The following is a 24,412-nucleotide window of genomic DNA, read 5'->3' on the forward strand; positions in this document are numbered from 1 at the left end:
AGAGTGCAGTGGTGCAAAGTAGAGTAGTAGAGAGTGCAGTTTTGCAGAATAGAGTGTCATAGTGGTGTAGAGTAAAGTGGTGTACACTACAGTGGGGGGGAACTGAGTGCAGTGGTGCAGAGTGAAATAGAGTAGTGTAGAGTGCAGTGGCGTAGAGCAGATTGTTTAAGAGTAGAGTGAATTAGCTTAGAGTGGAATTGTGCAGGGTAAAGTGAAGTGACGTAGAGTGGGGTGGTGCAGGGGCATAGAGTAGATAGGTGTAAAGTAATGCCATAAAGGGGTGTGGAGCGCGTGGGATAGACTGCAGTTTTTCAGAGTAAATTAGACTGGCATACCTCGGATTGGTGCGGAGTAGAGTGGCAAAAGGTAGAGTGACACAGAGTGGCGTGGTGCAGAGTAGAGCAATGTAGAGTGGTGCATATTAGAGTGGCATAGAATTGTGCAGTGTATGGTGCTGTACATAGAGTGCAGTGCCATAGAGCGCAGTGGCGTAGAGTGGAGTGATGCAGAGTGGAATTGCATAGAGTGCAGTGGCATAGAATGCAAGTAGGACAGAGTAGCGTAGAGTTCAGTGGCATAGAGTGTAATGTTGCAGAGTAGAGTGTTGTAGAGTGCAGCTTTGTAGAGTAGAGTGGCATAGAGTGCAGTAGTGCTGAGCAATGTTCCCTCTAATTTTTTTCCTCTATGTGCGGCAGGGGATAGGCTCTGTGCGCTGCAACCATGGCTATGTGCGCCAGGAACCAAACCGTGCGTGTCTGCGGCACCAAATGGCACTCAAAACGTTTACTTTAAAAAGTGAAAAGATGGTGCATTTTCACACATACAGAGCCAAAATAAGGGTCTTAAAGGCAGTTTACAAATTTTTTGTATTGCCTGTATTTTCATTGTTATGTCTCTGACTGCTGTTGTCTGTCTTCCCCGCTGCCTGTACGTGGTCCGTGCCCCTTTTTCTTCCCTCTGTTCCCCTCGCTGTCCCTGTGATCTCTCTGCCCGGTCTTTCCTTCTGTACCCCTCGCTGCCCATGTCTCTGCCCAGTTTTCCCTTCTGTTCCCCTCGCTGCCCCGTGCCTCTCTGCCCGTTCTGCCTTCTGTTCTTAGCTGCCCCTATATTTCTGTATTCTGTATTTTACCTCTGTGCCATTAGTTTTTTGTGCCCGTCTGCCCTCTGTGCCACTCTTTTTTGACCTTCTGCCCTCTGTCCCACTCGTTTTTGTGCCCTTCTGTCTTATCCACTTCGTTTTCCCCTCGTTTTTTGTGCCTTTCTGCCCTCTGTTCCACTTCGCTTTCCCCTCGTTTTTTTGCCTTTCTGCCCTCTGTCCCACTCGTTTTTGTACCTTTCTGCCCTCTGTTCCACTCGTTTTTGGTCCCTTCTGCCCTCTGTCCCACTCGTTTTTAGGGCTCGCCTGCTGATGCGCTTCAGCGCATAGCTGGCGAAGCTCTATAGGGGCTTATCCAGTGTTTATCCACTGGCGATTCCACTGGCGATTCCTTCAAGTGCATGTGCTTTTTAGGTCATTGCGCTTGCGCAAGCCCTAAAAAGCGCGTGCACAATGCCACCAGCCGCCTGCCTGCCTGCCTCGCATTACCACATCAAAGGCAGCCCTCCGAGCGCATTTCTCACCCCCTAATTATTCACGGCCGGCCGGCAGGCACATCAAAGGCTGCTGCTGCCGTGACTCGCATTTCTCCTCCCTCCTCCCCTATCACTGCCCAGGCCGGCCGTACTTTCTCTTTACAAGGGCCCCCATTCCTGAATCACTTGAAATCTCTCCACATTATTTGCATTTTGTTAATTAAAAAAATTAACTTCAACACAGCGTTGCACATTTTTCTCGACTTCGGAAGGATGAGTCCCAATCTCATTTGTACAAAGTGTTGTAATGGGATTATTGGAGAGTTAGAGAAACGTGCTCACAAGTTACATTTTTATGCATATCATCTGAGTAAATAAACAATAGCATGGTGCCGTTTGCGTCCTTGACTTGATCTGGTTTTTATTTTTATTTTGCTATTATTCTCACAAAGGCTAAGAAGGTCTGCCTACTTTAGTATTAAGTGCTATACGTCGCATAAGCAACAGCTAACCATTCACTCACCCACGCAACGCCACTCACCCATGCAACGCCACTCACCCACGCAACGCCACTCACCCACGCAACGCCACTCACCCACGCAACGCCACTCACCCACGCAACACCACTCACACACGCAACGCCACTCACACACGCAACGCCACTCACACACGCAACGCCACTCACACACGCAACGCCACACACGCAACGCCACACACACACGCAACGCCACACACACATGCAACGCCACACACACATGCAACGCCACTCACACATGCAACGCCACTCACACATGCAACGCCACTCACACATGCAACGCCACTCAACCACGCAACGCCACTCACACACGCAACGCCACTCAACCACGCAACGCCACTCAACCACGCAACGCCACTCACCCACGCAACGCCACTCAGCCACGCAACGCCACTCACCCACGCAACGCCACTCAGCCACGCAACGCCACTCAGCCACGCAACGCCACTCACACACGCAACGCCACTCACACACGCAACGCCACACACACACGCAACACCACACACACACGCAACGCCACACACACACGCAACGCCACACACACACGCAACGCCACTCACACATGCAACGCCACTCACACATGCAACGCCACTCACACATGCAACGCCACTCACACATGCAACGCCACTCACACACGCAACGCCACTCACACACGCAACGCCACTCACACACGCAACGCCACTCACACACGCAACGCCACTCAACAACGCAACGCCACTCAGCCACGCAACGCCACTCAGCCACGCAACGCCACTCACACACGCAACGCCACTCACACACGCAACGCCACTCACACACGCAACGCCACTCACACACGCAACGCCACACACACACGCAACGCCACACACACACGCAACGCCACACACGCAACGCCACACACACATGCAACGCCACTCACACATGCAACGCCACTCACACATGCAACGCCACTCACACATGCAACGCCACTCAACCACGCAACGCCACTCACACACGCAACGCCACTCAACCACGCAACGCCACTCACCCACGCAACGCCACTCACCCACGCAACGCCACTCAGCCACGCAACGCCACTCAGCCACGCAACGCCACTCACACACGCAACGCCACTCACACACGCAACGCCACTCACACACGCAACGCCACTCACACACGCAACGCCACACACACACGCAACGCCACACACACACGCAACGCCACTCACACATGCAACGCCACTCACACATGCAACGCCACTCACACATGCAACGCCACTCACACATGCAACGCCACTCACACATGCAACGCCACTCACCCACGCAACGCCACTCACCCACGCAACGCCACTCACCCACGCAACGCCACTCACCCACGCAACGCCACTCACCCACGCAACGCCACTCAGCCACGCAACGCCACACACACACGCAACGCCACACACACACGCAACGCCACACACACACGCAATGCCACACACACACGCAACGCCACACACACACGCAACGCCACTCACACACGCAACGCCACTCACACACGCAACGCCACTCACCCACGCAACGCCACTCACCCACGCAACGCCACTCACCCACGCAACGCCACTCACCCACGCAACGCCACTCACCCACGCAACGCCACACACACACGCAATGCCACACACACACGCAACGCCACACACACACGCAACGCCACACACACACGCAACGCCACACACACACGCAACGCCACACACACACGCAACGCCACACACACACGCAACGCCACTCACCCACGCAACGCCACTCACCCACGCAACGCCACTCACCCACGCAACGCCGCTCAGCCACGCAACGCCGCTCAGCCACGCAACGCCGCTCAGCCACGCAACGCCGCTCATCCACGCAACGCCGCTCATCCACGCAACGCCGCTCACCCACGCAACGCCACTCACCCACGCAACGCCACTCACCCACGCAACGCCACTCACCCACGCACCCACGCAACGCCACTCACCCACGCAACGCCACTCATCCACGCAACGCCACTCATCCACGCAACGCCACTCATCCATATGCAAAACGAAAAATGTCAAACTCTTCTATTGCGAGACCTATTGCATTTTCAATGCTTGTTGTGCCTTTCTGCCCTCTGTTCCACTCGTTTTTGTGCCCTTCTGCCATCTGTCCCACTCGTTTTTGTGCCCTTCTGCCCACTTGTTTTTGTGCCCTTCTGCCCTCTGTCCCACTTGTTTTTGTGCCCTTCTGCCATCTGTCCCACTCGTTTTTGTGCCTTCTGCCCTCCTCGTTTTTTTCCTTGTTTTTGTGCCCCTTTTGCTCCACTAGTTTTTGTGCCCTTGTGCCCTCTGTCCCACTCGTTTTTGTGCCCTTCTGCCCCCTGTCCCACTCGTTTTTGTGTCAGAGGCAGTCATAATCACTAAAATATGATCTGACCATGGCCAAGTAACACTGTCTATCTCGATTGAGAGCAGAAGGAATAACCCAATTCCCACATAGATGATTAATGAAATAGCATTTCAGCATCCTTCACTGAGAGCTAGCGTATGAGAGACTTTGGAACATTATCTTGAGGAAAATTTACCCGAGGAAATGTCCTGGGCTATGATCAGGGTCCAGGGATGCTGCTAAAGAAGTAATAAGAGGTGACTTCATAAAACATGCCACAACCTTTGTAAGACTCAATAAACTAGACATCTCGATCTGGAAATAGATGTTTCTAGACTACAGGAATATAAAAGGGAATGCTCATGGGGGTGGAGACACGACCAAGCAAAATGGAAGCTCTGTAACAGAGTTCCGCTGCCTGAGCCTGGCCCGATTTCAGTTCCTGAGGGCTACTTGCAGTCACTTACCACTAATTCTCTGGCGTGGCGACCGATGCCTTGCTCTTGTTGGCCCCAATAAGGAAGGTGGCACCCTATAGTGGTTTTGTACGGGGAGGACAAACAACTACGGCAGTCAGGGTCAGATTGGGACCAAAAATAGGCCCAGGCTGCCCCAAAAAAGTGGCCGACATTTGAGGAGCGTGACCTTTCACACAGCATTGCTTGGTTAGCATCAGGAGGCTCATTTTTGGAGAAATGTGTGGTACATTAAGCATTTTTAAGCTTGAAGGGTCAGTAGCATTGGTGAAAACTGGAAACACTAGCTGTAAAAACTGGTAGCAAGAATACTGCTGTCAATCAACTAGGTCCTTGACTCTGATCATAAAATCAATCAGAAATCTAGAACAAATCGAAGGGGCAACAAACGGTTAGGTCAGGATTCCTGGGAAAAGAACCTACAATGACAAGTGAAAGAGAAAAGCAGCTCTGAAATTCCTCCTCTTGATTCACTGTATACTGGTTTCCTAGAATGAAACCTGTTATTTTCAGTAGCTCTCGCCCTTGTTTCGGCCCCCTTTCTTATTATACCAGTAATTAATAATAACATATTATTCACTAGTATAATAAAAAATATGCTCACCCTTGCTGCGGCCTGAGGCACTAAATCATGGTTTGCAAAGGTGCATAGAGGCACCTGCAACTGTCATCGGCGAGATTGACCAGGACTAGCAAAATCCTATCCTTGGCCTCAAGATCCTGCCAGGCCTCAAGACCTCCACATTAGTGGCATGCTGTGGTGTCCCTGGTACAGGTAGCCCTAGGCGCTTTTGTGGTATCTCTACCATGCCCAGGGCTACCCATCCGCCATGATGTCAGCTCATCCCCTCCCATCTCATCACGGGGAGAGGGGTTGGCAAGAGCCTCATTCTCAGCACCCTACCGTATTACAAGATGAGGTGAAAAAGCAAGAAACTGAAAGCTGGAGCCTAGGCATCACTGTACAGACTCCAACTTTGTGCTTCAGTTCTCAAGGCTGGAAAAAGCTGTGTACCTGCCCTGAGAGGCTATCCAATACCATTATATGAAGCACAACAGATAAAGTAGCTGAAGGTGAGAAAGTTAAATAGCAGTAATTACACAAGTTACATAAAAAGAGTAAGTAGTGCTTTCTCTTTTTATAACCTTCCTCCTTTGGTGCGCTCTGCCCCTCCCTGCTTATTGCGGTTACTCATTGAATACGTAACGTGTGACTATCGCATTCATTTATTTATTTTAATTAATAAACTTTTCAGGAGGTCCTGTACACCACAATTTACAACCGGGTCACTCCATCCTTAAAATGTGCTCCTGTGCACTTTTTTTAACGTGCCGCTCTAAGGTGGGCATCAACATCTTGATTAACCTGGATATCTAAATAAAAGAAAACAATCTGCCTGCAGCCTCACTTTACTTTCACAAACAGAAACTGAATGAGATGGTCAAGACTGTCAATATCAGTGGAACTCATTTCCAAAACTGCTGTCTTGAGCATACGCAACCAACCCAGTAACTACAGAATGGTGATCTGCCAGTAAGAATTTTGCAGGTGCGGATATGACAACTTTCTTTAAAACAATATGCCAAAGGAATAGGGCTTGGAGCCTATCTGCGTAATTCAAACTTAGTTATACTTCATGGCACAACATTCCCAGTTGCAGAGTGCCCAAGCCGCCCCACCAGATTTTTAAGTCACAAGTACCCAAGTCATTGCGTTTCTTTGCATTCTGGTTTGTGCAGTTATGAATTTATAACAGAACTGCAACTGCGAGAATTCAAACTATTTTAGTTGTGAGTTTCAAGTTAACTCCTTTGAGTGCAATTTTGAAATGATGGTTCTGTGGAAACCCAACTATCTACTAACGTGTTTTGTCTCCACGCACAGAAGAAAGGAGGAGCTTTTGCTAGTGATAATTAAAACTGCATTTCGAAGTAGAATTGATCTTTTCTATTTAGGAACAATTACAAGTGTTATCTTTTACAATTTAAGTGCATTTTGCTCGTTCTGCTTAATTGCATACAGCAGACTCGTGTTCCTCTCTCGTGCCCCTGGTCTCTCACTAGTACCCGTGAATTAAATGTTTTCAGCTCCACAAAGACACAGAAGAGCGAATCTTCATTTGTCCTCCTGCTGTTCCTCCACAATCTGCTTCAGGCGATTGGATTTATCATCGCTTTGGAGTTTCACCATGGGCTGTGTTGAAAAAGTGCGGCATGGTGATTAAGGGCGAAAAGTTGGGGATGGAGTAGGTAAAAGGCATGCCTGAAACTAACCAGATGTGGTAACATTCATGCAATTGCAAAGGCAAAGGCAAATTAAAAGCTGCAAGATACAAATGCACTAAAACACCTCTTTTCACAAATGATAAAGAGTTGTGAAAATGAGACACGTTTATTTTTGCTGTCAGTTGTTTGTGTGTCAGTTAAAACTACGTGCGAAAACGTTTTTTTTTATTTTGAGGAAGAATTTTGGCAACAAAAGAAACAAGTGACGCATGGTGCCGGCACATGTGGAGGAGGATTGCTCCTGAGGCAGAGCTCCACACAAAGCATCAGACAGAGAATTGGGGTACCGCAAATCGAGCGTGAAATAGTCAGCATAGAGGATACACCGGGCCATGGCAAGGCTGGGTGACTGACTGCTCAGCCGGAGGAGATTAACATCAGAAATGGCAGCCGCCGTGATCATAGATTGAGCAAGTCTGCAAACCGGGCAGATTTCGCTGAAAAGCCCACAAGAGGTGTTTTTAAACTTACTGCATTGTTGTGTAAGTAAAGCGAGGCTGCGGGCAGATTGAGTGTTTTTGTTAAAGCATCCATGTTAATCGCGACTTGTGAAGGGGCTGCGATTAACATGGATAGTTTAACAAAAGCACTCAATCTGCCCGCAGCCTCGCTTTACAAATAAAAGAATTTAAAAACAACAGTGCGTGCACTACAGGGCGGCAAAACAAAAGCGAACCCAGCAAAAACAAAAGGCCAGCAAGTGGCCTCATTAGAGTTTTCAATCACTCCCAAGTGGTCACTTCCGCTGCTGTCCTCCACAATCAGGAAATGCCCGTTTTTTCGCGGCGCGCACGTTTTAAAAGCGGCGGTGGTGCGAATACTCTCGCGGGATGTGCCCTCTGTGCGCGCTCCACACATGGGACTGTGCGCTCGGGGGTAGGGAAGTGCGCGCGAGCGCGGCCGCGCGCGTTCCTGGGAACAGTGGTGCTGAGTAGAGTGCAGTGGCATAGAAAAGAGTGGAATGGTGTAGAGTGCATTGGCGTAGTGTATTGCAAAGTACAGTGACAGAGTCCAGTGGCATAGAATTCAGAGGTGTATAATGCCGCACAGTAGAATGCAGTGGCGTAGAATATGCACTAACCATAATCCTATCTGACAATTTCAGGATAAAACCTTGTTTTTGGGGCTCCTGGGATCTGGATGGCCTCTCCACATCTAACAATCAGAAGAATATCTCATGGAAATGGGTGGAAAAAATAACCCCTAACCCTAAAGGCAGTTGCTGCTAGAATAGGAAACAAAGTAGATCATCTACCATCCCTTAACGAGCATTTAAGGAGAGAAGTATGGAGGGTGAGCCACATCGAACTATTTGCACAGGTTAGGGATTTGTTAGGTAAAACATCAAAAGGTGGGTTGAGGAGGCCAAAGACTAATCCTTGGCTTAATAGCAATTACAGGTCAGCAAAGAGTGAGCTCCTATTGGCAGTCAAATCCAACATACGCCCCAATATTATTAACCATAGGACTAGGTATAGGTAGGCTATGTCCAAGGCCAAGCTGAAGGGGGAAGATACATTTTGATCAACCCTTCATGAAGCCTTGATCCCTAAAGAAAGCCACACTTTTTGGGGTACGGCATCAACATGTTTGAACGGTCCCCCAACAGTATGGACTTTTGCGTACAACCTGATGACTGGGTAATCCACTTCAGCAACTTGTATGTGAATGGGGGTGCCATAGTGGAGGGTGATAAATGATTCAATGTGTCGCTGCCCGATTCCAGTACTGTCTGTCTACCATCTTTCAGTTCATAACCCTGCCCCCCCCCACACTTCAGGTCTCTTTCTCCATTGACCTCTATTTATTCCAACCTGCAGTCACAAACTCAGGTCTCTCTATACCACTCTCTAAATCTAACCACTACTTCTGTATTTGTTTGCCCTTCACTCTACCCCCATCTTTAACCCCTCTATCTGCATCTCACAGCTGTTTACATCTGACTGCTGTATCGCTCCTCCATCTACTTCATCTTTCTCTATACTTAACCTCTCTATCTTGTTAGGCCCTTTCTGCTTCACCACTCTATACCTCTCTACCTCATTTCTTTCCGTACTACACATCATCTCTCTACCGAACTTCTCAATTTATTTCTAGGTTTGTTCACTACCACACATCTATACCTCCACTTAGGGAATTACCACCAACCAAATGTAAGAGCAGAAAGGCGTAAATTCCGCATAGGTACATTTTTGATTAACAAGATTTTCTTAAAATACTGTGCTGTTCACAGATAATCAGGAACACGCCTCAGTCAATTTAGTAAACCACAAAAAGTCGAAAATCTATCTAAACGTTGTAAGAAGTCAAAAGTAGATTCCAGATTTTCGGAATTAAGACTTATGAGGAAGAGGAATGGGGACTGGGTTCAAATGGGCATCTTAGAGAGGAAACTTGGAAGGCAGTACATTATTATTGATGATGGGAGAAAAACAGCGCTGTGTAGTTGAGTTGTAGCAATCCACATTAAAAGCTAATGAAATCAGATATAAAATGCAAACATTGCCACACAAAGCAATAAAGATAAAGCTCAAGGCAGCTGGGAAAACGCAGAGAGAAATACATGTTTTGTAGCCTGCTCTGGCGCCCTTGGTTTGTTTGCTTGTTGGTTTAGTATTTGCATAGTGCTGATAATGCCGGATATGCAAGCATCAGGCGAATACAGAAATGTATCAGCTGATCTGTAACTAACACAACCAGGCTGCTCATCTCTCTTTAAACAACCAATAGGCAGTCTACGAGGTCAAAATCATTGATGACAATTTTAGTACTCAACGGGTACCTGGATTTTGAGATCATTGATAACAATTGGAGTACTCAACGGGAAGCTGGATTTTGAAGTGGCCCCATGATGGATAATTTCAGAACTTCGACAAAAAACATGGCTCGAGTAAGGCAAACAAGTGGAGAGAACAACATGCATGAAACGGAAGACTACTTGACCTACCAGAGAATGTAAAGTCACTCAAACGAAGGGATTAAGAAAAAGAAAAAACAAAATACGCAAGAGCCAGGTGAATATATTTTGAAGCAAAAAGCGCAAACAGGAACTATGACAGCTCCATGATAAAGGGGATTAAAAATAATTAAGAAAGGGGAAGAAGAGCATTCACCAAATAATGGGAACAGTTTGAGTACTTTAAAATAGAGATTGATGTGAGCGAACCAAAAAAACACGAGGAATTCATCAACTAGCATCTGGATTCATATTCCAACCTTGAGAATGGATGGAAAGGACTGATAGAGGAAAATAAAATAGCCGAAAGAGAAAAAAGAATTGGCAAGCCAACAGGTCTTGCGATTTTATCTGCAAAACTGCTTCTTCATACATTGTGTATGTGAAAGGCTAGATAGTGAATGTGAGAATGAAGAACAGTTGAATGAACGTATAAATGCATGGAAATTTAAATGGTGAGATCATGGATTGATGGATGAGTAGGTAAGTGGTTGGGTGAATAGCTGAATAAGTGAATGAATATGTGGATTTATGCGTCAGCAGTTGATTGGATCAACTGTTACATCTTTGCATAGATAAGGGGATGTTACAGATTACACTAATCCTGCAGGTAGAGGCCCTAGACAGCAGTTGTCATAATGTTTTAAGAAATACACTTTTAATACAATCATTTGCAAAATCCAGAAAAAAAGAAGTTACGTGGAACAATTTTGTTGGTTGTTAATAAATGGTCTTCGTTTTTAAACACAAAATCATGCAAACCCTTAGAGAACCAAACTAAGAAGCTCTGCAAGGCTGACTGGTTGTTGCGGAGAAAAAGGTTTGTTACTTAGAAGTGATGACTGCGCAGCTGTAGGAAACCAGCATTAGCAAAGACAATAGGTCGTGCCTTAGGGACTATTGGCTTTGCCAGTGGTTTTTAGCCATGTCTTGCTCCTGCCTGCTGCCTTTTTCCTGCCTCCACCTAGCCCTGCCCACCGCCTCCAGCATACCTCCCTCCCCCCGTACCTACTTAATGGAGGCCGCAGCGCGTCCTCATTGAGAAGGACCTAGGCCCAGGTCTCCCTGTGCTGCTGCATCACTCTTGCTCCTTTTGTTTCCTTGCTTTTCCCCTGTTTTTTGAGTGCCTTCTCCCTGTTCTCCATTCGTCTTCACTGCTTTCTCCATGCTGTCCCCCTCCCCGTTTTTTGAGTGCTTTCTCCTTGCTTTCCCGCCGTTTAAAAAAAAAAAAAGGAAAAAAAAGAAGTTGGGAACTCCAGCACCTTGAGACCCTCACGGGTGATCTGCCAGCCTTTAAAAATCCTTGACTGATTGATTACTGCAGGAGCAATGAACAGGATTCACAAGAACAGGAGCGAGGAACACACCCAGAGGAAGTAGTAGTATTGCAATGCAGGGAGCCAAATGTAAAATGGCCTTTTATACTGGAAAACAGAAATTTCGTCACAGAAAGGTACAGCTGCCATGATGGATTGGTAAAAAACACTAAAGGCAGGAATAGCCTCCATTTTGGATTGGGTCATGTAAATAATCATGAGGACACTGTGAAGGAGAAGAACTTGGAACAACATGGATATAGTGATAGCGTTCTCCCAACCAGCTTACCCGAGGAGAGTAATGGACTTGTGACGAGATGGTACTGGCAAGCCAGCAGCCACGAGGCAAGTGTGCAGGAGGAGTGATGCGGCAGCCCGCTGGCTGCTCTCCCCCCACTTGGAAAGCGAGAGGAGCAAAGATAGCTGCCAGGGCGGGACGCCTGCGCAAAACACCCTACTTCATTTGCCATGAGAATTAGGTTTATCTTTCACTGAGGACTCAATTAAACTTTCCTCTCTAATGCACTGGCTATCTGGAGTAACCCTCCTGCAACCTTCAACCAGCAGGTCCTAGGGGACTGTCTTAGTTATGAACGGGGGTTGAATATATTAACTATTAATTTGGACAACTGACCAGGCCTTCTCTTTTTGAGAGTCCATATAGTGTCACAAAACCAGATACATCTTGGCTAAAGTGTACCGTTTTTTTTTAGTTTAAACATCTCAAGAGAGAAGAAAAATAACTAGCTAAGTCTATCAACACAAAACATATTATTTTACAGAATACCCCTGATATTGAACTTTATTTAATGTATACAGTGGAAAAGATCATTACACTGTATGTTTAGAACGGGCTCTTTGCTTAAATGTTATCTGTTTCCTTCTGGGCTAATTTGAGGGGGATTGTTCTAGTGTATGCCCTTTTGATGGTGTCTCAATTCAAACTTTGTTGCTTTTTACTTTTTTCTGTAAATGTATGCAAGGAAATTTTGATTGTCTTGATTGAAAGATAAAACTTTTAGCGCATGCAGGCCAGCATTTTAGTAGCCGAGGACAAACATGTTTTGTTGTCGGCTCCGTTCTCAAACGTATCATCCGCTGCCACAACACTATGCAGTTTTAATGTATTTTTTCTTCGCTGTATAAAGTGTATAACTGTATGATGACCTGCTATAGTCGAATAAAGTTTTATGGATGAATAACAGGTGCTCTTTTTCCTTTTTATTTACCAATCTGAATTGGATCAGTAAATAAAAAGAAAAAAAGTAGTGCAAAAGACATCCTTTTAAGCGGATGGAAGGAAGTAACATGGAATGTGGCAGTAGGGCGAATCAACAAGAAGGGAGGAAAAGCAAAATGGAGGGCGCATCTGGAGATAAGTAACGCGAGAAAGCAAAGCAGAGCATGGGGTGGAGGAGAGAAGCACAGGGGCGAAAGGCCAATGTGGTGGAGCAGAGTGGGAAAACTACACTGGTGAGAAAGCATTGCAGGAGGTGGAACCCATATGCAAATGAATCACAGAGAGGCGCAGCTGAGAAGCAAAAAGGCAAGAAAGAGCAACACTGAGCTATGGAGGAAGAGAAGCACACAAGCAAGACAGCTGGAAAAAACATACAGTGCGTAAACAAATATATGAGAAGATCTTCCAAAATCTTGACAACAACTTATGATTTTTTTGTATTTGGAAGTGTGATGCAAACAAAGATTTAAACAGAAGCAAAACAAATCAGAACACTTTAGTTGGTGATGTGCAAATGACAAATATTTGTGGAAACCTTATTTCTTAACATTGTACACTAAAAACACAGGTCAGCGACACATAAAATCATGCACGGTTTGTGATTAATTAACATCAGCCTTTAAGCATTCAGCCATACCTAACTGATCATTTCTCAGCAAAAATTAAAGGTGCATTTTTAGGTCACCGCCTAGCGAAGGCTGCGCTTGCGCAGTCTCGCTGGGGAGAACTGATGTTTTCCAGAGTGGGACTTGAACCCGCCCCTCTTCTCTATTGGCTGGCTTCCTAAACGTAGGCCAGCCATTAGAGGAGAGGGGCATCACTCCGGTTAAGCCCCGTCTTTTTGGGATTCGGGGGGGTGTTTTTTAGTTTCTTTCTCTTTTCTTTCTGTCCTCTTCCCATTGGCTGGAATTTTACATTCCAGCCAATGGGAAGAGGAAAGAATGAAAAACACGCCCCCAGTCCGAAAATGTCGGGGCTTTTCGGTGAGCCATTTCTGCTGGAACGCCGCCGGAAGAAGTAGAGAAGCTGCCGAGTCCTCCGCCCCAGCCGGTGAGTGCTTGCTTTTCTGGCCCCCACCCCCCTGTTGCCTCATGGTGCTCGCTTTTCTGCCCCCCCACCCCCCTGTTGCCTCGTGGTGCTCACTTTTATGCCCCTCCCTGTTGCCTCGGTGTGCTCGCTTTTCTGCCCCCTCCCCAGATCCTCGTTGTGCTCGCTTTTCTGCCCCCCACCCCCCTCTTCCTCGTTGTGCTCGCTTTTCTGCCCCCCCACCCCCCTGTTGCCTCGGGGTGCTCTCTTTTCTGCCCCCTCACCCCCCTGTTGCCTCGTGGTGCTTGCTTTTCTGCTCCCCCCATCCCCCTGTTCCTCGTTGTGCTCGCTTTTCTGCCCCCCACCCTCCTGTTCCTCGTTGTGCTCGCTTTTCTGCCCCCTACCCCCTGTTCCTCATTGTGCTCTCTTTTCTGCCCCCCACTCCCCTGTTGCCTCGTGGTGCTCGCTTTTCTGCCCCCCCACCCCCCGTTGCCTCGTGGTGCTCGCTTTTCTGCCCCCCCACCCCCCTGTTCCTCGTTGTGCTCGCTTTTCTACCCCCTCACCCCCCTGTTCCTCATTGTGCTCGCTTTTCTGCTCTCACCCCCCTGTTCCTCGTTGTGCTCGCTTTTCTGCCCCCCACCCCCCTGTTCCTCGTTGTGCTCGCTTTTCTGCCCCACACCCCCGGTTCCTCATTGTGCTCTCTTTTCTGCCCCCCACTCCCGTTGCCTCATGGTGCTCGCTTTTCTGCCCCCCCACCCCCCGTTGCCTCGTGGTGCTCGCTTTTCTGCCCCCACCCCCCTGTTCCTCGTTGTGCTCGCTTTTCTACCGCCTCACCCCCCTGTTCCTCGTTGTGCTCGCTTTTCTGCCTCCACCCCCCTGTTCCTCGTTGTGCTCGCTTTTCTGCCCCCCACCCCCCTGTTCCTCGTTGTGCTAGCTTTTCTGCCCCACCCCCCTGTTGCCTCGTGGTGCTCGCTTTTCTGCCCCCCCACCCCCCTGTTGCCTCGTGGTGCTCGCTTTTCTGCCCCCCCCAACCCCCTGTTCCTCGTTGTGCTAGCTTTTCTGCCCCCCCACCCCCCTGTTGCGTCGCTGTGCTTGCTTTTCTGCCCCCCAGCCCCCTGTTCCTCGTTGTGGTCGCTTTTCTGCCCCCCTACCCCCCTGTTCCTCGTTGTGCTCGCTTTTCTGCCCCCCCAACCCCCATGTTGCCTCGTTGTGCTTGCTTTTCTGCCCCCCCTTGTTGCCTCAGTGTGCTTGCTTTTCTGCCCCCCACCCCCCTGTTCCTCGTTGTGCTCGCTTTTCTGCGCCCCACCTCCCTGTTCCTCGTTGTGCTCGCTTTTCTGCCCCTCCACCCCCTGTTGCCTCGTGATCGCTTTTCTGCCCCCCCCTGTTGCCTCATTGTGCTAGCTTTTCTGCCCCCACCCCCCGGTTCCTCGTTGTGCTCGCTTTTCTCCCCCACCCCCTGTTCCTCGTTGTGCTCGCTTTTCTGCCACCCCACCCCCTGTTCCTCGTTGTGCTCGCTTTTCTGCCCCCCACCCCGTTGCCTCGTGCTCGCTTTTCTGACCCCACCCCCCTGTTGCCTCGTTGTGCTCGCTTTTCTGCCCCCCACCCCCCCTGTTTCTCGCTGTGCTCGCTTTTCTGCCCCCTCCCCCACGTTGTACTTGCTTTTCTGCCCCCCCCCGCACCCCCTGTTGCCTTGTTGTGCTCGCTTTTCTGCCCCTCCTGTTTCTCGTTGTGTGTGTGTGTGTGTGTGTGTGTGTGTGTGTGTGTGGCTCTGTGTGTCATGGGGGGCGTTGTGTGTGTGAGTGGCTGTGTGTGTGTGTGGTGGGCTGTGTGTGTGTGGTGGGCTGTGTGTGTGTGGTGGGCTGTGTGTGTGTGGTGGGCTCTGTGTGTGTGGCTCTGTGTGTGTGGCTCTGTGTGTGTGTGGGGGGGGCTCCGTGTGTGTGTGGGGGGCTCTGTGTGTGTGTGTGTGTGGGGCTCTGTGTGTGTGTGGGGGCTCTGTGCGTGTGGGGATGTGTGTGTGTGTGGGGCTGTGTGTGTGTGTGGGGCTGTGTGTGTGGGGGGCTGTGTGTGTGGGGGGCTGTGTGTGTGGGGGGCTGTGTGTGTCGGGGGCTGTGTGTGTGTGGGGGGGCTGTGTGTGGGGGGGGGGCTGTGTGTGTGGGGGGCTGTGTGTGTGGGGCTGTGTGTGTGTGGGGGTGGCTGTGTGTGTGTGGGACTGTGTGTGTGTGGGGCTGGTTGTGTGTGGGGGGCTGGTTGTGTGTGGGGCTGGGTGTGTGTGGGGCTGGGTGTGTGTGGGGCTGTGTGTGTGTGGGGCTGTGTGTGGAGCGGTGTGTGTGGGGCTGTGTGTGTGTGGGGCTGTGTGTGTGGGGCTGTGTGTGTGGGGCTGTGTGTGTGGGGCTGTGTGTGTGGGGGCTGTGTGTGTGGGGGCTGTGTGTGTGTGTGGCTGTGTGTGTGGGGGGGCTGTGTGTGTGGGGGGAGCTCTGTGTGTGGGGGGGGGCTCTCTGTGTGTGTGTGTATGGGGGCTCTGTGTGTGTGTGGGGGCTCTCTGTGTGTGTGGGGGGGATCTGTATGTGTGTGTGTGTGGGGGGCTCTCTGTGTGTTTGTGGGGCTCTGTGTGTGTGTGTGTATAGGGCTGTGTGTGTGTGTGGGGCTGTGTGTGTGTGTAGGGCTGTGTGTGTGGGGCTGTGTGTGTGTGTATGGGGCTGTGTGTGTGTGTGTGGGGCTGTGTGTGTGTGGGGCTGCGTGTGTGGGGCTCTCTGTGTGTGTGGGGGGCTCTCTGTGGGTGTGTGCAAATGCAATAGGTCTCGCATTTGCGAGAGATTAAGCTAATGACATTGTAAATGACAATGCCATTTATTTATCTGTTTTCAAAACCAACACATAAAAAAATGTTGTCATTTACAATGCCAATAGCTCTAACTTTGGCAAAGGCGAGTCCGTTGCATTGTAAATGCTTTTTAAACTTACGAGTGGGAATAAACCCCACAAAAGAGGGCACGCCGCCTTGGATTCAGCAGTGGCCTGATACCAATTGTTGAGTTTGCGGATGGCCAATGTGAATCGTTATTGCATATAGTATGCGTGTGTCCTAAATTACTTAAAATTTGGTGCATCTTTTTTAAAGCACTATTTTTGAAGATTGGGGTTAGAATAGATCAACTCGCAAGGCCCTTATTATTTCCTTATCAGGCGGGTGAATTCCATTGCTATGCCAACTGATAACATTTTTAGCTGATGCCGAAAAATGTTTGCTATTGACTGTTTGAGATGTATTATATTTATATCCCTTGGCCTCAAGAATTTTAAATGTATTGCTATTCTGCCCATTTGCACTGTTTGGGATTCTGTTGAACTTAGTGTTCATGCTGCTAGGGTAATAATTAGAAGGTATCCTGCTATAGTAATTATTGATGCACTTTCATAATCGGTTTGCACAATGGAACTACTGTCTGATGCACGTTTTCACTTTAATATGCAATGATCTAGCCCATTTCTGACAGATTTTATCATTTTTTGTGCTTGATAAACTTGATTGATTTTATAGTACATAAATGATATTGGTAAATGGTTAATAATATTTGTGGTACCGTTTTTCATATACTGTTCGATGGTTATATTGGTTTAATTGCAATGATTTTTGTTAATCAAGCAATAATGAGCTTAATAATAATAATAACTAATGAGGAGATAGTAGTTTCAGCCAATAAGGAGGAGAAAGAGAGAGAGAGAAAGACATTCTGCGAATCCAGACTGAGAAATCAAAAACAGTTTAGCACAGAGAATGCGTTTAGAGCGAGTGCTGCCGCTGCCAGGTGGTGATCATAGACTGGGAGCCAGATGTATCAAAGGTTTTTACCCATTCTGTGTCTATGGAAAATGTGTTCGAACATATAGCCCCTAGTCTAGTTTCTGAAAAGCAGTGGGAAGGGAGTGGGTGTTGTGCCTGCATCCAGAAAATGAGAAAATAATCGTTTCTTCTGTCAGAGATGGTGGGATTTTACCAGGCTGCAGCTGGTGAGCTCTTGGGACTAGCTGAGCTCACAAACAATGTAGCCACAGATGCGTTGAAGATGACTGAACAATTTCATGTAATTGGGAGTGGGTTTTATAAAAAATCTAAAATACCTTTAGAAAAATGTGTGCTAGTTTCAAATATTTGGAAATTCAAATTAGCAGCAGCCATAACTAGCCAAGCTGTACGTCCTTCATCAGCTTCAGAATTATTCTATACTTTTGCTCCATTCCAGTATGATATACAATTTGACACTAAGGTTTCTACAGTGGGTATTACTTAGGATGGAGGATTTTGTTGTTAGATGGGGCACACATGGACATTGGGTTATATTTATATTTTGTATATTACATGCACAGCTCCAATTACAGTGGAAGTCTCATAATGACAGTGGCATTTGCCATCTCATGTATTGAGGTGTTTAACTGGTTTTAAGGCACTAAATGTATCTTTTTAATGGATGGGGATGTCTTTGTGAGTTTTCTTTTGTCATAACCCACTCTGCCCTTGTATATGGTCTTCACAGTTTCATTTGTTAGGCTAGATGTTTGCAAATTCATTATGTTATATATTTCTATTTTTTTTTTCTTGCAGCCCTGATAAGATTCACGTGTACAGAACGAAACGTGTCGACTGTCTTTTATTTATTTATTTATTTGAAGAGTTTTATATAGCGCTGGCTTTTGCTATGAGATGCAATGCAATGAAAATAAAGACGTTCTGGATTACATACATTTTGGAACTGGCCTGGTATATGAATGGACTCTAACTTTCCTGTACACTACCACCTGTGTAGGTTTGATAACCATGGCACTCTTGATTTTCTCCAATAATTTCTTCGTTTTTTTTCTGAGGAGCAACAAATGTGTATATAGGGAGCAGTACATATTTTGGGTGGTGGTGCTGCTACAGGTCGTATTGGTGTTGTGCTTGTATGACACCTCTGGTTATGCTTCTGAAAGCTCGTTAGCCCAAGCATCAAACCACCCACCACACTGTCTGAATGTTGCGAATTCTTCATAAAACCTAGCACACACGCCCCTCCTTCAACAGATATACAAGCTCAGTTGATCAGTCTTTGCAAAGGGCTCTTTATAATAGGATCTGTGTTAAAAAATAACAAGTTAATCTCAGTTTTCTGTAAACACTCGTGTGACATTATTAGTTAAAACTTGAGAACACTACAGCAGAAAGACAATACTAGCAAATTCGTTCAGAGATCATACATCAACAATTAAAGACTGTTAAGCCTGTGCTGTGTGCTTTGTTGTTTACTTGGCGTCTCTCCTTGAACATCGCTCTACAGGCAAGCTTTAAGTAGAACAGCACACAGTCCACTTCACGAAAACGCTTGCTAGCATTGCACAAACTCACAAAAGGGGATATTATATCTTACAAAGCACTCCTCATTCCCCATGAGAACTCATGTACACAGAAGCAGCTCATGGCGGCATATAGGGTTTCATAAATGCACACAAAGGGATCTCTTGACAGCACTACAGACGGCACATCGCAAGATACATTTTATCTGCACAGACAAATATACCACAGCAGATTCTTAAGTGCACAGCTCAAAGCACACCAGGAACGCCACAGCTTGGATCGGCACACAGAACACTCCAAGCCGACTCTTAAACTATACACTTCTCACACGAAAAGTATTACTAGGACTGCACACAGCACATCCACAAATAACAGAGAGATATTTACATGCAGGACACACAATTCTCGGGAGTGGACTTAAAACAATACAAACACAACCTCATGAAAACAAAACATACAGAACCTACCACGGAGGCCCTCTTACCCTCAGTACACAAAACACAACCGACGAGAGGTGCAATCTAGACTGTTAAAAACCACCTATATGAGAGTTCTTGCTTTTACTGTACACAGTACGACATTATAGATCACTTACTTGCTGCGAGCCCCATTTGGACAACCTCCCTTTCCATTTCCAGGAAATTATTCAGATCCGCTGTGCAAGATCTAAAGCAGAAATCAGAATCGTGTCCTTATCCCTTCCTGAATCAGATGTCCACGGGAAGGAGAAAAGCAATCTAGCAAATTGTGCCTGGGAGTGTTAACCGGGAGAACAACCAAGCAGAGAGAAAGAAATATGGTAGTTGACATCGATTTTCTGAGCAGAATGGGAGCGGAAACTACACAGAACAAAGGAAGCGGAAACGGTTTTACACTTCCGAATCAGCAGAGGCAGAGGCAGCACAAGCAGTGAATTCAGCCGGGTCGCTCCATGTATCTATCATTGGATCTCTAGTCACTCATTGATCTTCTCCGTGTACGGGCGGGTGCGACCTTAGCTCGAATATTGCCCTGAGCGGAAAGAAAAAGTGTGACACTCTCGTGGATGCCGGTGAAGGAAAATGTGGCAGAATGGAGTCCCCTTTGTGTTCACAATGTCTGGTCTCTGAAGTTAGTGTAGTGGTTCACCCAGTCATGTTCTATCTTTGCATTTTGATGCAGTTTTTTTTTTAATTTAGTGCGAACGCAGCTTTACACGAGCGCCAGTTACATTACACAAGGACCAGTGGTGGTGGTCCGTCGGCATAAACGCCCGATGCTGGTGCTGGAAACCAGGGATCGAGCCTCAAGGTTGCGTCCACATCCTATGATTCTGGGCAAATCACTTAATTTCCCCGTGCCTGAATGTGTAATGTAAAATATGGTTGTAGTGTGGGAGTTAAGACAAACTCAATGGAAGTATAATATTACTTTAATTAAAAGGTTAACAAGGGCCCGCTGGGCGCAGAAGGAAGAACAGCGTACAAGGAAAGAGTCAGCTGTCAACTGTCAGACTGTCACTGTGACGTCACATAAATACTCTACGAACATTCCACGATGACACCAAGTGATGTCAGGTCATGGATATGGAAAACATACTACGCTATACAACTTCTTGCAAAATATATAACAATTACAGGTACAACACCTCCTTTTCTTCACATTTGAAAACAGAACAGTCCCTACCACATTATGTAGTCCTGAAATCTTTTTGGCAGGTTTACAGCTCTACCCTCCCTGGATGTTCTACCTACTATAGGTGTAAAAGCAGAGTCCTCCTTGACTGCTGTGGAAGAACTGACTTCTTCAGGAATTGGGCACATTATAGAGTCTTCCCGGGCTAGAGCAATTTCATTATTTTCGACCAATGAATTCCTAGACCGTCTTCCCATCTGCGGCGAACCACTGGGTCCGGCAGCAGCATGTGACAGGTTTAGCGTCTCAGATATGTCTTCCCACGCAAGCACACTATCACCACATCTCCCTTCCTCCTTTCCTTCATTATTCAATATTATCTCCTCTTGACCTCGTTTCAGTCTTACTACATCGTCCTTACTACGCCATCCTTCGCCTTCTATGTACACAGCACCACTAGAAGCCTTACAAATCTTCATAGGTTTACTGAACTTAGATTCACCCTTGTTTATTAATCCAGGTTTTCTAACCAACACCCAATCTCCTGGTGTCACACATTTGTCTTTCACTCTGTTCACCCTATCAGAGTATGCTTTGGCTTTCATTTGCTTCCTTTCAATATTCTCTTTAACTTTGAGCTCTTTTTCACAAATTTCTGTCGATACAACATCCGTTACTTTCCATCCACTTATTTTGGGTGTCATAATGTTGTTACACACTCTACCTCTCATCAAGAAGAATGGAGTTTGTTTGGTAGTTTCATTAGGTGTATTGTTATACGTATTCATCTTTGTCCTTATAAACTCTTTGACATCCATTTCATTTGCAATTGCCATTTGAATCCCTTCCTTGAAGAACCTGTTCATTCTTTCGACTTGGCCGTTGCTCTTTGGACTATACAACGGTGTCTTTTCTTGAACAATACCAGAATCATCTAAAAATTTCTTCATCATGTTTGAAACTAATTGTGAACCATTATCTGACACCAGTATTTTAGGTTGTCCCTCTTTGTCAAAGATCTTTCTCAAAAATTTAATAACCACAACTGTAGTGACAGCATTCACAAATTTGTAACATACCCATTTTGAGTAGTAATCTGTCAAAACTATCAAGTATTTGCAGTCATTTGATAACAAATTGAATGGTCCAGCAAAGTCAATTGCAATTTTTGCCCAGGGGCCATCTGGGATTTCAACCTTTTGTAGTTCATTCTTTTGCATCCTCCAATGCTTATCAGACTTTAAACATTGCTCACACACATCTATGTGGTTTCTTATCTCACTGTCCACACCTGGCCACCAGTAATGCATCCTTATAATATTCCTAGTAGCCGTGATACCAGGGTGTCCCCTGTGTGCCAGCTTTATGATTTTTTGTCTGAGTTCATATGGTGGCACGAAAACTTCACCTCTTTTCAAAAAACCATTTTCTAACACTAACTCTTCACTTACTTGTTGGTAACTTCTCAGTTCTCTTGGCATGTTTCTTATGGGCGGCCAATTAGATCGCACATAATTGTTCACTTTTTCTAATACAGTATCTTTAGCCACACTTTCTTGCCACTCTTTCTCAGTTATGGATCCTTCACACATCACTGTGGCATCGATGTGCGCCACCACACATTCTGTGTCATCTTGCACCTCCTCTTTTTGACTCCATATGGGCAATCGTGACAAGCAGTCCGCTCTACTGTTCTTGCCCCCTTTTATGTGCACTATTTTAAAATTAAATTCTTGTAGTTTTGACATTAACCTTATCAGTCTTGAGCTGGCATTGCCATTACCTCTTCCTTCGCCATCCATCATGTATACCAAAGGTTTATGGTCAGTGACCAAAGTGAAACTCTTACCCCATAGATAGTCTTTAAGCTTGTGTACAGCCCACACACACGCTAAAGTTTCCTTTTCAATAGTACTGTAATTGATTTCCGTCTCATTCAGCCTCCTAGAAATTAAAGCAATAGTGTTTTCATTACTTCCTTCTTTCTGACAGAAAACAGCGCCAATTCCTTCAGCACTGGCATCCACAGTTACTATATTCTCCAGTTTTGGGTCATACGGTTTCAAAGCAGAAGCATTTGCTATTTCCTCTTTGACAGTTCTAAAAGCCAGTTCTTGATCACTCAACCACTTGAACACCACATTCTTTTTTAATATTCTCCTGAGTGGTTCCACCTTATCTGCATATTTCTGTATAAACTTTGCATAATATTCACTGAGGCCAAGAAACGATTTAAGAGTTGCCTTATCTTTTGGTTCTGGTGCATCCCTTATGGCCTGTACAAGGTCCTCTTTTGGCTTGATACCTTCAGCCGTTAATATGTGACCCAGATACTCAACCTTATTCGTCAAAAATTTGCATTTCTCCTTTGAGACTGTCATGCCTTTCTTTTTCAGAACCTCCAGCACCTTTTCAATTAGATTCATATGTTCCTGCTCAGATGCTGAATGCAAAAGAATGTCATCTTGAAAGGCCTCTACTCCTTTCATTCCCCCAAACAGGTTGTCCATCAGTTTTTGAAACACACCAGAGGAAGATGCTAATCCAAATGGAAGCCGCACATACCTATACGCTCCAAATGGTGTTATGAAAGTAGTTAATTTTTTAGACCTCTCAGACAGACAAACTTGATGATACGCAGCTCTCAAGTCAATTAACGAAAAGTATTTTGAACCTGACACTGACTGGAGTATGTCCTGAATTTTTGGTAGGGGGTGACAATTTACAATTATATTTCTGTTTAGAGACCTAAGATCCACACACAACCTAATGTCTCCGGTCTTCTTTTTCTTGGAAACAACAATGGCAGAAATCCATTCTGACTCATCTGCTTCCTCAATTACTTTTTCTTTCATTAATTTCTCAAGTACCAATTTCAACTCATTTTTTATAGACAAAGGAACCGCCCTCATTTTATGCTTACATGGTATGGCTCCTTCTTTCAATTTAATGTCATGACTGAAACCCTTGCCACATCCTATTTCATTTTTAAACACATCCTTATACTTGTCCAGTGTTATTGTCAAATCACCTTTTTCCTCCTCTACACATACACTGTTCACCCATTCCTCACATAAGACAAGTGGGTCTTCGGCTCCAGGTTTCAAAATGACACCTAGCTGGGCTAGATCTCTCCATCCCACTAATATCTTCCCTTTCTCTGCCACATAGATTTTAGTTTCTATTGTTCTCCCCCTGAAACAAACTGTGTCATTAAAATATCCCAACATGTTTATCTCCTTCTCCCCAAATGATTTAGGATTTACATCCGACTCAGTAAGCTCAACATTCTGCCACTTTTCAATGAATAGGGTATCCGAAATGGTAGTTATGGGAGACCCAGAATCCGCGGTGAACTTCAGCTCGACCTCCCCTATCTTTACATCCCCCACAGGACCCTTAATCTTACCATCCACCATTTCGACATACAAAACAATATTTGCACACATTTCTTCATCAAAACTTCCCACAGTGTTTAGGTTCATATTACTACTCGTTCATTTATTTTTGCATAGGGTAGAATAATGACCATACTTTTTACACTTAATACATTTTTTACCAACTGCTGGGCAATTCTTGAAATCTGCTAAGTGATCTGTAGATCCACATCTGAAACAACTCAGGTGTTTACCTCCTACCTTTCTTTCACCCCAATTCTTCTCATAACTTTTGCATTCACCCTTCTTTTTATCCTGCAAATAAAATACATTAGTGTTATTTCCA

General features: G+C 46.3%; 1 protein-coding gene across 1 annotated transcript in view; it reads right to left on the reverse strand.

Moving 5' to 3' along the window:
* The window catches only part of LOC144784287 (uncharacterized), a 54,245-nt gene extending 34,342 nt beyond the window's left edge, over positions 1-19,903 (reverse strand). Inside the window, exon 1 of the mRNA XM_078662970.1 lies at positions 19,671-19,903. Within this exon, the coding sequence (XP_078519096.1) occupies positions 19,671-19,707 (37 nt within the window). The 5' untranslated portion in view covers positions 19,708-19,903. The remainder of the gene's footprint in view (positions 1-19,670) is intronic.
* Between the last annotated feature and the right edge of the window lie 4,509 nt (positions 19,904-24,412).

This window comes from Lissotriton helveticus, chromosome 10 (assembly GCF_964261635.1).
Source record: "Lissotriton helveticus chromosome 10, aLisHel1.1, whole genome shotgun sequence".
Lineage (NCBI taxonomy): Eukaryota > Metazoa > Chordata > Amphibia > Caudata > Salamandridae > Lissotriton > Lissotriton helveticus.